At 41.1% G+C, this 14,966-nt stretch overlaps 1 protein-coding gene across 1 annotated transcript in view; it reads right to left on the minus strand.

Annotated features, from left to right (window-relative positions):
- Positions 1–14,966, minus strand: part of NECAP2 (NECAP endocytosis associated 2) — a 79,158-nt gene that overhangs the window by 26,571 nt on the left and 37,621 nt on the right. Inside the window, exons 5-6 of the mRNA XM_069240719.1 lie at positions 12,998–13,106; positions 12,568–12,733 (exon numbers count right to left, since the gene is read on the minus strand). Of these exons, the coding sequence (XP_069096820.1) occupies positions 12,568–12,733; positions 12,998–13,106 (275 nt within the window). The remainder of the gene's footprint in view (positions 1–12,567; positions 12,734–12,997; positions 13,107–14,966) is intronic.

Raw genomic sequence — 14,966 nt, forward strand, 5'->3', positions numbered from 1 at the left:
TGGCACTGGAGAGGACTCTACCCTCTGATACGATTTTCCTGAATCGATCCAGGAGTTGATGCAGCAGGAACTCCAATTCCTCCCACTGGGCTCTACTGTATTGTAAGTGCAGGCCCACAGAGTAAGCAATCTGCTAGTCCGTTGTGACCCCCACTGCAACCTTTTTCACACAGAGTCAATTCTTTTGATCTCCTTATACAGTGGGAGAGGATCCTCTGTGATTTACACAAAGGCCTGTTTAAGGGCAGAGAGCACTACCAAGAAATCCAAAAGAAGGTACCCCCTGATGTAAATAGGATCTGAAGGGAGAATACTTATATTTTCTCTCCTCTCTGGGAGTAACCACCCTGGCCCTAATCAGTTTCTAAAAGATATCTGGAACAGGCTTGAGCATCCCCTTTATTATTGGAAGGAATGCATAGAGAGCTCTGACTTGAACAGTGTTTCCACAAGGAAGTGTTGTTCCTTGGGTGAAGCGTTCTGTATGACCCCATAGTCTGTGTTCCCTAGAGGATCTACATCATAATCTTCCGACAGATCACTTGTGGAGTTAGAATATAAGGGTGCCTCGTAGTCCTCATGAGGGGTGAATGCTCTAGGATTGACCTGTATCTGAATACGATTTCAAAGACCCTATTTGAGAGTGTGAAGGGGGTCATGTTGGAGTCAAATCCAGTGGAGAAGGAGCTATGTGAGGAGGAGAGCTAGTTGTTGCATCTCTTGAAGAGCATGGGCTGCGATGGAGCATCTGGTGAAGTGTCCACTGTGGGCTCGTCCTCAAAAGTCAGCCTTTTCTTTTTGGGTAACGGTTCTGAGACCTCGGGGCCCTTGGAGGAAATTTTCCCCATGCATGGATGAATAAAAATTCATCACTGCCTCTCAATTTCCTCCTGCAGTCTCCTGAGGACTAGTCTTTGAGAATCATCAGAGCCAGTGGTCGACAGCAGTAGCAGGGCTGATGGGGTGTTCGGAGCCGGCACAGACAAGTCTTTTGGCTTCAATGGTTGCTTTAGCTTATCAGTGCTGGGAGGTAAAGGGGGATTGAGGCCTTAGGTCAAGTACCTCTTCAGAGCCAATGCCTTGCTTCATTGCCTACGTGAGTCCGTTGGCTCGGGAGGCCCTGAAGGTGGCACTGTTTTATGTGGTCAGCTGGATCCCCAGCCCACAGAGCGGTTTGAAGCCCGTTGCTCCAGTCGTTGCAGGCCAGAGGGATATGATTGCATGACCTCTGGGCTGAGCTAGTGCACAGTCTGGCCTTCGGATTTATCGTCCTGTTATTCCCCTTCTTAGGCCTCCCCAAAGATGTTTGACGTGGTGTCTACGGATTGAAGCTGCATTGTGATGTGTGCCAGGTGACGATATCTATTCTGTTGAAGTGACTTTTTAAAGTGAAAATCTAAGCAGAAGGCACTCTTGCCATCACTGTGATCTGGAAAAAGGCACAAATTACACACTCTAGGCAAGTCAGTCGAAGAGTATTTCACATCACACTGAGGGGATTTGTTAAATAGCATACACATTTCTTCACTCTTTATAGCTGACTTTCTGTGAAGCTGATGAATTGAAAGGAGATTAAGCCCCAACAGGATGTGGGTCCGGAACCCAGTATTCAAATGTCCCAGTTTTGTCCTATGAAGTGCTTCTCTCAATGACAGGGACCAAAGTTGTTACTGCAGTGGCTTGAAAAATGAGCGTGGAATATGTTGTGTCTGGAAGCGTTGTCGTATGCATCCAAAGCCGATGGCGGGGAAAAACAATCTAACAATGGAGTCGTGGCTCATGCGCATCCCCCTCTAAGGGAGGTGTCATAGGATACCTCATGACTTAAAGAAACTTCTTTGAACAAAAACATATTGCAGACTCGGAGCGCAACACTCTATGGCGGAAGTATGCAGATCATGTGTCTCCACAAGACAAAAATGCTACAAGCATTAAACCTGCCCAAGGGGAATCGAAATCACTTGATGAGATTGATCAACTTTTCGAGGAGGTAGAGGCTATACTTAACAGCGAACTAGGCACTCATGGCCTTTTGCCCTTGAAGAAGCCTCCACTCCAACCTAAAACGATTCAGGAGTTTTTTATCAAGAATAGGGAAGCTCGACCAGTAAATACTGGGGGTTCAACAGATTGTGCAGGGAAATCATCCGCTGTTAATGCCACTGCTCCCTCTTTCCTGCAGGGTATCGTGACTGGTAGCAGTATCTCCAATCACTTTCAAACCGAGGAGATTTTGCACATGGAGGAAATGGAACGCACACCCCTACCATTGAGTCCGGAGATAAGGCTGGTCCCTAATATTCCATGCAAAAATCGTTTCGAGCTTCTGTCTGAGGGAAGCGCTGTGATTGAGGTCCACGACCCTCTTACAGCTGCTAGGGCTATTGAAGCTGCCTCTTCCCTGCCTATTACTACTGACATGTGCTCTGATGTGTCTGACAATGCAGCTAAATTGCCCTTAATTCTCCAGAGAGTAGACGAAATTAAGAATCTAGTCTTGCAGCTAACTAAACTGCTACAAGGGAATATGGCCAAACTATCGGGATGCATTTGCCAGAAGACAGAGGCAGAAGGGGCAGGTGGGACTTTGGCAGCTGATTCTGCTACATTTAATACTAAAGCACGTGAGGGGCTAATTAATCACGCCCAGAGAGCTGGATCCCATAGGAGGGTCGCTGAAGGTAGTATACCTTCCTATATTATGAACCCTAGAAATATACTCACTGGGTGCAATAGTATCCCCCTCGGCGGAGACAAGACAAGGAACGGGGAAGATCCTATTGGAAGCCTGTTTGCCCCATTGAACCGTCAGTCTGCTTCAAGGCAAAATCCTACTTCCAATTTACCGATAAATAGGGATAGCCCTCTGTCAACCAATAGGAAGTTATTTGACAACCATCAAATTAAGGATCCAGCTTGCATTTTTCCTTCTGGAAGAACAAATAGTGCTTTAGGCGGGACTCCTAATAGCATTGGTCCCAGACACAGAGCCAACACTCTTTTCCTAAGCAATGTCCCAAAGTTGCCACCCAGGTCTGTTGAGGACCAAGAGTCTAGACTTAATAAGGTTATTTACTGGATACGCAATCGACAGGGTTGCCTTTCAATTATACGTTCGGACATTCAAAAAACAGAAAGATGGAGTCCCCCTGGGTCAAACCTCGATGTAATCATGATTGTGTTCCACGATAAATTCTTGGCAGACCAACTTATTGTCTCTGTTGAACGCAAGGGACAACACAAAGAGCTAAAAGGAGGAGGCATCAGGCTGGCCGCTAATTTAATTGACCCAAAACAGACTCCTGTGTTTGTCCCAATTGCTAATACCAATGAGAGAGGCTCTAGGGAAGAAGGCGTCTTTCTGCATCCGGGGCATGTATGACTGTCTGCCCAGGAAGCCGCCTATCAGGATAATCTAGTGGCACCTTCAATAGACAAATTAGAGAAGTACCTTGCTATCGAGTCGAACTATAAGGATGTTCCATCCCCTAAACATGGGGCTGCATTGGGAACTAATGGATTATCCATTATGACTTGGAATCTTGCGGGCCTTGCTAGGAAATTGGATGATGTGGACTGGGTTGCCTATATAAAGTCACAAGATGTATGTCTCTTTCAAGAAACTTGGGCCGAGGGCCAACCAAGCATGGATGGGTTTCTTTCATTTAATATCCCTGCACTGCCTTCAGAGAAAGCAACTGGTCGCGCAAAAGGGGGTCTTTTAATCCTTTTAAATTCAAAGCTCCAATGCGACTATAAGGTTTTAGAATTTGATTGTCCCGACTTGATGGGTTTACAAATTTCTTTTAATCAAAATTTTAACATAATCTTAATTAATGTTTACGCCCGTTCTGTTGCACGTGGTACAGAATCACACATTTTAACTTTACTCTTTGACTTTTTAGACACGCTACAAACTAATTCCTATTTAATTATTGCAGGGGATGTAAATTGCACTTTCGAACCCTCAGCGTTTCTTAGTGATTTACCTGCGGATGAGGACGAATTATGGGGTATTGCACAATTGGATGGTGATAGTTATCCTCCACGCTCTCGTGTAGCAACTCAGCTTGCTACACTATGCTTAAAGTTTGGCCTAAGGGCCTGTAATGGTCGAACTCCTTCTGATTTAAACTTGGCACCGACATTCCTACGAGGTTCTGTGGCCAGCGTAATTGATTATTTTCTGGTGGATGTGCGTCTTTGGCCATTGCTGCTAGATATGAGGGTAGATTCAAGATGCGAGAGTGATCACTTTCCATTGTTGCTCACCCTTGCTGGGAATATCTTTGGTAGAACCTTGAATATGCAAACATCAATGGCCCCTCCCCCTATTTTAAACAATGCTTATACAAAGGTGAGGTGGCCAAAAGTCATGTCAAACCCCTATTTGCTATGTAAGATCTACCAAGTGTTCTTAGATAATCTGTCAGCCTATGAAGACTTCGAACCAGAAGCCATTCCACTTCTTGATATTCACGAAGATATGATGGTTAAACTTCAAAGTGTCTTTTATAAAAAGGTAGCCACGGCAAACCGGCAATATGGGGGTTCACCTAACAGCAGTTGGTTTAATGATGCATGCATGAGGGCTAAGACTGAGTTAAGGAAGGCTATACTGGCCGGGTATACGGGGGCAATCAAACAAGCAAGATTCACGTATAAAAAGATAATCCTACAATCAAAGAAAGCTTGGGAAGATGCTATTTGGCAGGACTTGCTAGATGCTACTAAAACAAACAACAATACGCTTTTTTGGGAACTGCTGACTAAGCACGAGAGAGGGGGTAGGTTTATACAAAGGAACCATATTCAACCTGGTACCTGGGTGGATCATTTCTCTCTCTTGTACGAAGGAACTGCCTCCACTGGGACTGTCGATTGTGAGAAAGTGGGATTATACCCCCCAATTTCACCCAATGCTAACCTTGCCACTTCTCCGTCCAGTGGGAATCTATTTAACTCTGAAAGCTATATTTGCTTTTCTCTAGAAGAAACTGCAGACGCCATTAAATCTCTAAAGACAGGTAAAGCCCCAGGCCCTGATAAAATTCCAGGTGACCTTTATAAATCAGAGTTACCCATCTGGACCTGGTATATTAATATGCTGTCAAACAAAATCGCAAAAGGAGGACAGATCCCTGAGACGTGGAAGGGTGCAGAAATTATTCCAATATATAAAAAGGGCAACGTAAATCTTCCAATTAACTACAGACCGGTCAGTTTAATTGACAACCTACAAACATTTTTTGCAAAACAATTGTTAGTTAAACTGACGAGTTGGGTGACGGAGCAGCAGATCCTATCACCACTTCAGGCAGGGTTCCGCTCTAGAGTTAGCACGGTTGATCAGGCATTTAGGTTGACCGTGCTACACTGGAAATATGTAGTCTTGGCAAAGCAAACACTATATGTCACTTTTGTAGACCTGCGCTCTGCCTTTGACCTGGTACCTAGAGACAAGCTTTGGGGAGTGCTACACAAAAGAGGGGCACCATCTGATATCATTCATTTATTAACACGTATGCATGAGGGCACATACGCTCAAGTAAGATGGGGTAACCAAGGCGAACTGACTAACAAGTTTCCCATTAAAAGAGGTGTTCGTCAGGGATGTGTCCTAGCGCCACTTTTGTTTTCTTTATTCATTAACGAGGTGGTCCAAGAACTCATGACATGCCAGAATGATGCTCCCAGCTTAGGCAATCAGAAAATCCCAATTCTTCTTTTTGCGGATGACTCTCTATTGATCTCAAAGACCCCTATGGGGCTGCAAATTCTTGTGGATAGATTTAAATCATTCTGCTGGAATTTTGGTTTAGAGCTGAACTCGAAGAAAACAAAATTGATGGTGCTTCGCTCTGGCTCTCGTAAGAAGTGTACGATCAGGTTAGATGGAGCTATTTTGGACCAGGTTAGCTCTATCGACTACTTGGGTGTGAGGCTTACAGACTCACTCCTCTGGGACGAACAAGTCGGTAAGAGTGGAGGGCTTTTGCAACATCGGGCAGCATCCATATTACGCCTATACAGGAATACGATCGCTAAAGTTGTGTCTCCAGCAGTAAAGATCTATGTGGCCAAGGCACAGGGTGCTGCTGTTTATGGTGCAGAGATTTGGGGCATGACAGATAGCAGTAGGATAACTAAAATTGAGAATAGCTTTGCACGGGCTCTATGTGCTTGTCCCACTAGCACCCCATTAACCCCCCTTTTTTTAGATCTAGGGCTTAAACGTATAGCCGATTTGATTATCTTACGGCCCCTACTATATTGGGTGAGGCTTTGGGTAGTTCCTGAACTGGCTATATATAAGTCTTCCCTATTAGAATTGTTAAAAACCTCTAACTCCATGTCCATACCATGGATCAAACACGTATCTAGTTGGTTTTGCATGCTAGGACTGAGGAACTTCTGGGAGAATCCCCAGCAACTTGTGAAGCCCCATGTAAAAGTATTGAAGAGAGCTTACTGGTCCCACATATGTAATAATTACATTTCTCAGAAATCGAATGGTCATTTAACTAACTCGTTTATTGATTTTAAATGGTACCCTGAGTTTGAACCATACTTAGATACAATACCTGATTTGTTAGGCAAAAGTTTGTATGCCAGATTTCGATTTGGAACATTACCCCTGAAGGCCTTAACGAGCAGATGGGGACCTAAGTCAAGCTCTGATACCTGTCCTGTATGTGGCATTCCTTCCGAAACAGTAGAACATTTTATGTTTTTTTGTCCCGCCTATTCAATCCCAAGGTTTAAATGGATATATAAAATCTGTAGGGAATTGAATTTAAGGAAATGTTTTTTAGCTTTGCGGATCTTAAAAAGCCACAATTCAAATGTGACAATTTACGCAGTAAGTAAGTTTTTAGCAACAGCATGGCGGATACGCACTTTTTATTTACAATGAGTTGAAATTGTTTTAAGACGGGCAAACATGGATCATTCTTTTTTTAAATTTTTCTATGACATTATGGTTTATATTATTATATTATATTGTATTGTATTGTATTGCTTTGATGGTCTGTCGGCCGAATAAAGCTTATGTGAAACACACAAGCATTAGTTTTCAGTACCATCATGTTTTAGTTCTCTGTTTTAATACAGAGAGTTATATCCTCCAGTCTTTTCCTTAATATAGTGTGGTCATCATATGAACCATTGACATTCGGACAAATCTGCGAATCATCTACGTAAAAGTTATAATACATTTAATTAGATCAGATGATTTTGAAAAGCAGTTTGACAAATAATGAAAACGATCAGGAGTGCCACGACACAACACACACCACTATTACTTCAGATGACTAAACACGGCTAACTTTGACTTTCTGTCTGAAGCCATACAAGAATAATTTAAACAACCTAATTGCTGCATCCGAAAGGGCAGCCTCGGAATGCAGTAACTGGTCAAAGTAAAGTGTTTTGAATTACGATGACCAATCTAACAAAACGAGAAGCGACATCTAGCCCTTGTCCGTCGTTGCATTTAGATCATCAAGAGAAATCCCACCAGTGCGATCTCAATACCTCAGTGCAAACTTACTCCTGACAGAGACACCTAGCTACTGATAAGTCTAGAAAGTCCTGCATGTGACATATACCATCCTTGCTATAATTTTTTACCACTAAAAAACACAATACTTTTGCAGAACGCCTGGGTCCCCAGTCATGCTTTTTCAATTAGTGGTGTCAATAATGATTTCTTAGCCTATCAGGAAATTCGGCTGTGTGCTCGGAATGATTCACTACGTTTGGAACATATGTTGCATAATAGGAGCTAGTCTATTACTTACTTGCCCAGATGAGGCGTCATAATGATGAAAGGTCAGTTTTACTTGTTTAAAATAAAACTGTATTTCATAAAGCCAAGTTCTCTGTACTGTGATCACCTGAGTTATCTGCAATGAGCGCGGCCACTAGCACTGCTAAATAAAGTTAAAAAATAGTATAACACGTTAACTTGTGGAGTTGAAAAGTCATCTGAAAAGAGGAATATTACACAGGGATGTATTTCAAATTGGCGAATTTAAGACCCAGGCTTTTTCTCACCCCATTCAGGTCAAGGCAGGCTGGTCACAAGCAGTGAGAAGACATTAAACACATGTAATGCAATAAAATTAACAGTCTTTTTTTCGCTTGCCGTTTTTGGCATGGAACACTCGGCGGGCATCTGTGCAGAAGCAGAGGAGTGGAGGTTGGCCTATATTTGGTTTACACCATACCAATTATATTTACCCTGCTACTTGTGATGACAAGCATGAATACTACACATATACAATCCCTGAAGAAGTCCTCTGTTGAGGACGATACGCGTTGGCTGTTGTTTTTATGATTTATTCCAAAGCGAAGTTGAATAAAAGGAAGACAACAAAGTGAACAAAAGTGACGTTACATGATGTCTGGACTTTTTTGATATATTGAGACTAGCGGTGCACTATCAAAATATTTAACAGTCTAAAACGTATTGGGAGGCCTTGATGCACCAGAGTTTCTACAAAGCTGAAATATGGTATGACAGAGGCCCTAATGTTGAATAAAAAGTGACAACTGAGTAATCTACAGGTGCTGTGCAGACTACCCCTTTCGTTCAGCAATTATGTTTTACAAAACCCATTGAATAAACTGGGCATCAACATGCGCACACATCTGTCTATGAAACCTTCAGTCATCTAGGTAAGTAAAACCTATCTTGCCTTAAAAGATTAAACCTTTTTACTTCTATCAAGGATTTTGTTATGCTGTTTCTACTAAGACAATAGGACTATGTATTAGGATGGCAGAACTTCAGAATGTAGGGACAAAGTCCTTTCACACATCAGAGACTGTCGGCCAAATTCCTGGCTAGCTCACAGGGCCTCACCTACACCCCCAACAATACTGATGTCAAAGGTGACTGTGGCAAACTGAACATGACACTGTGACTCCTCAGGGAAGTTGTGTAAACAGATCTCACCCTTTTGCTGTATTACTCATGCATGCCCAGGCGAAACACAAGACAGATACAAGAAAAGTTTTCAATACAATAATCAAAAGAATCGTAATCTTGCATAGTGAGAATGAGCTGGGTTTTTTAGGCACATAAAACAGAGCAAATTTATCATCATAATGAACATAGTAAAGATAATGAACAATCCAAACATGATGAATATGTTCAAGACGTTCTAGAGGTTCCTACCTAAAGACTGTAATGAGAGCATAGCAGTTTTACCGTTTTGCCTGCCTGATCTAAGAGATTAGCCTCGGCCACATACTTGGAAATGGTAACAGGAGTCAGCCTGTACTGTAGATGGCAATCCTATTGGGAAGCTGGTAGATTAGTGCCAGTAGAGCAACATGTAGAACATGGCGTTCGTCGCAGGATGGTCACAGCAGGAATACACCTCCTGGGTCAGTGCATCATTTATATGATTAAGCCACACTGTGTTAGAAGCTCAGCTCTGATGCAATGCTATGTCTGGAAGTTACAACAGGCAATGCGAGCACTAGGATATCATGTACAGTGTTCCTAGCCTTGGATAGGATGTACTGATTGCATGTGAAGGAAAGGCTAACTAAAACAAGCAACTCATACAATATATTCTTAGAATATTATGCAAGCGAAGTGTGTAAAACCTCACAGCTAGAGCGATGCGGCTAAACCTTGTAAAATATCAAATGAAGATTAGAAAATGAGGAACCAACTGGGGTCAAGAGGTACTCACAACACTTCATCATTAGCTACAGGTGTGTTAGTGTATTTCATATTGCATTACGTAACCTCACTGTGCCAAGGTTTCAGACTACCGAGAATGCTGGAGTCCCCATAGAAGCTGACCTACATAGAAGAGAGCATGTCTCTAGATGAGAACTTCGCTAACTCTCAGGAATGGACTGAAACAATTTCAAACATGTGCATGGGACACAATGTATATTATAATAAGGCCCCATGGTACCTCAGGGTTAAATCAGCGCAACCAGTTAACAGGAGAACTCTGAAGTACTACAACAATAGGTGTTTAAAACCATGCCTCATCATCTGGTCACTATAGGATAGAGAACCTTTTTTCAAACTTGCCATCCAACTGTGGAAAGTTAGTGGGAAAACATTATCTACTGATCTATGAATAACTAATACCAGATAAACCCATGAGCCACATTAATGAGGTAGGTGCAAACTCTTTAAAAGTTGAGCTTAAACATATATCCTAAAAAGCAAACCTTTGACCAACACCCCCCTCACTGAGGGGTCAAAAGCAGAGAGATGTCAATTAGCAATACACAAAATCAGACGAGAACTTGGAAAACAGACACATGACAACAATTATATCTGAATACGGAACAAATAACTGAGAAAGGCTAAAATTCTATTTTTGCAAAAAGATTCCACTTTCAGTAGCCAAAAACATATCAGCCTCACCCTCAATCTGCAGAGGGGATGCACAGGTCTCTCATCAAAATACAAATAAATACTATTACAAGTGATTGTCTTTTCAATAAGAAGTTTAAGAGGTCAGGTACGATCAGAGAGAGGCTCTAGAAAGCAAAAAGAAAACCTGTACTAGAAAATTAAGACAGAACAGAAAAATGTTATAAAGCCAAACAAAAGGTGACAATTTTACAGGAATAGAAAACATGCTGAGATGTGCATCTAACCTCACAAAACAGCTTACAAGTTAAGGCTCCAAACTGTGGAACTCTCTCCTGCATTACTCTAATCATACAAAAGGTGCAAAAGTCAGCAGTCTGTGCAGAATTTAACAAAAACGCCATTCAAGATGAGAGCATCAATTCAGCATTTAAGCAGGAGAACAGAAGGTGCAAATGATGCAAAGCAAGTAATGCTTAGTCTTGTTCTACAAAGTCAGGACATTCCACAGCACAGTTCCTCATTCACAGACCGGTAGCCTTAACAATAGTGAGGCAACCAAAACTTGCAACTAGACACTAAATTAATCCTAGTGAATCAAATAAATCAAAAGACATCCCAACACCAACATTCACAGATTGTAGACTAAACAAGGATTTGGTAAGCCAACAGGTCTCACCTCTATAATACAAGTGCCAAGCTGTTAGTTTTGTCAAAGTCTGTAAAATATTGATTTAAAAAAATGGTAAAAAAAAAAAAAAAAAAGACACAAAGAAGGAAATGCATATTTTATGGCATCTCAAAACTGTAGATACATTTCATGATTTCAATCTTTAAAAATTACAGTTTATTTCTCAAATAGTTTTCACTCTAGAAACCCGTAACAGAATAAAAAAAATAATAAATTGGCTTAATGTTAAAGGAAATGCCTGCCAAGACCGAATTTACGTTACACGGAATTCAGCCATTTGGTCCTCATTATTAATCCAGGGACTAGATGTATGTATCCCCAGGGAAGTGTAAACCTTCTGCCCCATATGCCAGGTAAGTAAGTGCAGCAGATAGTCCTTTCTGCAGCATAATAAAAATAATTGTGTGCCAAACTTGTGCTTTCACGCTATATATGAATTGCTGGGAGGGGGGAGGGTACCACACAGTACAGGGGGAAGGAGATTATTGCATAGCAGGAGAATAGAATAGGAGGAGCAGAAAACACATTCCCTCAAGCAGCACTAAACGACAAAGGAAAGGAAAATGTATTTCCTTATATGAGGAGTAGAAGGATACAATTAAGCCAATCAAAAAGATAGTAAAGAGGTTACATTCCAGGGAATAGACAAACACAAGAAGAAGAAAGTAGTAATTGAAAAAGAAGTAGACGAATAAGAGTGTAACAATACAATAAAGCCAACTGATGATTATCAATGTGAAGAATGTAAGTCCACTCATTTCATAATACCTCTTTCGCAACCAGACAACTTGCGATGTTCTCTAATGTTTATGAAAAAGTACACAGTAAATTACTGTCTTTTTAGCACAAGACTGTCTACTTAGCTGTTATTAAAAAAAATTATGCACACCTCTCCTCAAAGGTAATCCCTCAAAGCTTAGAACCAGAGACGGTAGGTAGAGCAGTTAGACAAAAAAGGTTAATGCTCTATTTGTGACAAAACATCTGATTTTACAAAACGTTTTTGGGCACAACCCAAATATTAATTTTCGTATCACCTGCCTTGTCTTATGCTATCTTTAGTCAAAGACATACAATATCAAACACCTTGTGTGATGCACATCTTCTCAACTATCAACATACTGAATCAGTGCTATCCCAGTAACTCCTCAGCTCTCATATCTCAGTGGATTAATGTATTAAACTTGAGGAATCAGTGCTTGACCTAATGGTCACAGGAAAGATAGACTCACCCTTTCATCATTCCGCGTGTGCTTTACAAATATATGTTATGTTATATAATACAAGAAGAGAACTTTGACCTTTCACAACAAACCATGTACATGTTTAATTACTTATGTGACTAAATTGCTTAACATAGTAGGTGTTATGAAAAGGACTGTCTCCTTCAGTTAGCAACTTTTTGCCTCAATATGCATACGAGATGATAAATGGGCAATACCTCAAATGCATATGCATTTCAAAAATAATGGTGTGGCCACTTTACTACAAAGAGCAAGATATAAACTGGTAGCCAACAGACCTGCTGTGCTGCTTTTCCCGGTTTGTGGACTGCTTGGTGTTGGGTGCTCTGCTGGAGGAGTGATCAGGTTTGGAACTCTGCCACCTGGTGGTGGAGGAAGAAGATTAACCTGCCCTGCAGGACGTGATTTTGTGCTTGCCGTAACACCTTCCTTCTTCTTCATATTCTGAGAAGTAAAGTAACCAAAACTGAGAAACACTGGGGCAGGATATAATTGTCTGTGTAAGATCAGTGCACTACTAATAAGCCATTGGCAGCCAAGACATGCTGGCGTACAGACCTTGCATGATAACCAAAATGTTCACATGCACAAAACTCCATATAAAAGGAAGTAGGCAGAACAAATGTTATCACAACAAAGAGACAGTCCCCCCCAAAAAAAAAAAATCACAGTTTTTATAGCAGACAGGTATACAAAGCTTTTACATACTGCAATGTTAATCTTGATGGTCTGTCCTTCTTTGAAGCCGAGGTCCAACTTGGGTCCAGGGTCAGGGTTCAGGGCCTGCTTGGCCAATTCAGTTTGCTGTTTCACCCATCTACAGGAAGTGTGAGGGCACAAAACTGAGGTCATGATGCTGCTCATAAATGCTACAGAATTGTTAATCAACTAAGAGCCACTGAAAACGCATCCAACTCACACAAAATCAAAGTCAAATGGTTTAATTAGCAGCCTGTTGTTCCCATGTTCTAGTAACACGTGTTGATATAGTGTAGCATATGGGAATGACACTGAGTGGATAAAAGATGTAGTTAGATGAACAGGTTAAGTCTAGACCAAGAGGAAGTATACACTATATAATCACCAGAGACTGTGGAATGTTGCTACTGAGCATATGCTTCTACCCATGTCTATATCACAGTGTTAAAGACACAGGACTCAACATTCTGAAAACCTCATCCGTAGGCTGTTAAACACAAGGGGCAGAAGAAATCCTATAGTTCATTATTTGCAGGAGAACCGCAATAGGCGAGGGTATCACACAACCAAGTGATGCACTACTACAGCACTTCAGTTTTTGCCTAAGCAAAAGCTTCAGAGTTTGTTTTAACTATCAACAGGGAATGATACAAGCACTGCATGTTTTTTGCCAGTACCACTTGTTTGTCAACATGAGTAACGCGGCCCCAAGAGCATTCAGAAAAAGTTCAAATATCAAATATTGATAGTTAGCACGATTCTAGTACACATAATAATAACATGCTACAGATCACAATTGACTAATGTGTAATTCCAGCATGAGGCACCAACCATGGAATAGGGAAACACACAGGGCTAGATTAATCAAGACTTTACCCTCATGCAAAGTCATCAAAAGTGAGGGAAGCCGGGGCAGAGTTGATTTTTTATTTACATTCCAATGTAGAACTTTACTTGTGTTGGAAAGCCACCTAGAAGCAAGGCAAAGCAGTGATATGTGCTGCTTTGCTTCGGGCGAGGGGGTGGCATCCCACACTACCACCCAGTGTTGATGCAAAGTTCTATTTACTAACAAACTTTGCATGTGTGCTTCCATATCCCTCACATTACAAAATAGGAAACGTTTATAACCTTTGTCTAGGCACAGGATTTGGTACTGGAGGTGTGTACCCTTCCAATACAAACCATCTCTATGGTGCAAAGGTATGTGCATGGAATAATGTAGTCTAATTACACAACTACGGTTGGAAAGGCAGCAGTAGTGCCATACATAGTAGGTATGGTGTGGTCCTGCACTCTCTCCTCCTCATATAACCAAGTAACTTTGGTTGCTGCACTGCGTGAAGTATTAGGAAGTGTGACCCTTAGTATCGGAATGTCAGCTGCAGGTTCATGTTTTCAAAATTCATCTCAGTTTTAACTTTGATGGAATGCTATTTCATTTGAGTTTTAAGTTGCAAAAGGGCTAGAGTTTCTTATTAAAAACATCAACCAGGGAAATTAAATTTTTATATAAACAGTTAGATCGACATAAGAATTTCTCCGAATCCTCCTGCAACTCAAAAAGAAACTGAAGCCTTTGCTTCAGAAACATTACTCACTTCTGCCACAGACAATAGGAAATTACTTGTTACCTATCTTTTCTAAACTATCTAAATCATACCCACCATCTCTATCCAGCTGTTGAATACATTGTTGCTTCCAAGCTAGGTTTACTGTACATATTATTGCTCATTATATACAGAAATATCTATTGAATCTAATGGTAACTTTATAATACATCCTGTATTTAAAAAACAATACTGTAATGAAAGTGAAATTCTAATCTAACACCTGTGCTTTTAAAATACAACTTAGCATAATATAAGATTTATTATATAATCTACTTTGACATTTCTTATTTGGTCATACAAGAGTAAAGATGAATAAGAGAAAAGGAGGAAGAGAAGGAGCTGGGAGGGTGTCGTTAAATTTTCAC

This window comes from Pleurodeles waltl, chromosome 6, assembly GCF_031143425.1.
Source record: "Pleurodeles waltl isolate 20211129_DDA chromosome 6, aPleWal1.hap1.20221129, whole genome shotgun sequence".
Taxonomy (NCBI): domain Eukaryota; kingdom Metazoa; phylum Chordata; class Amphibia; order Caudata; family Salamandridae; genus Pleurodeles; species Pleurodeles waltl.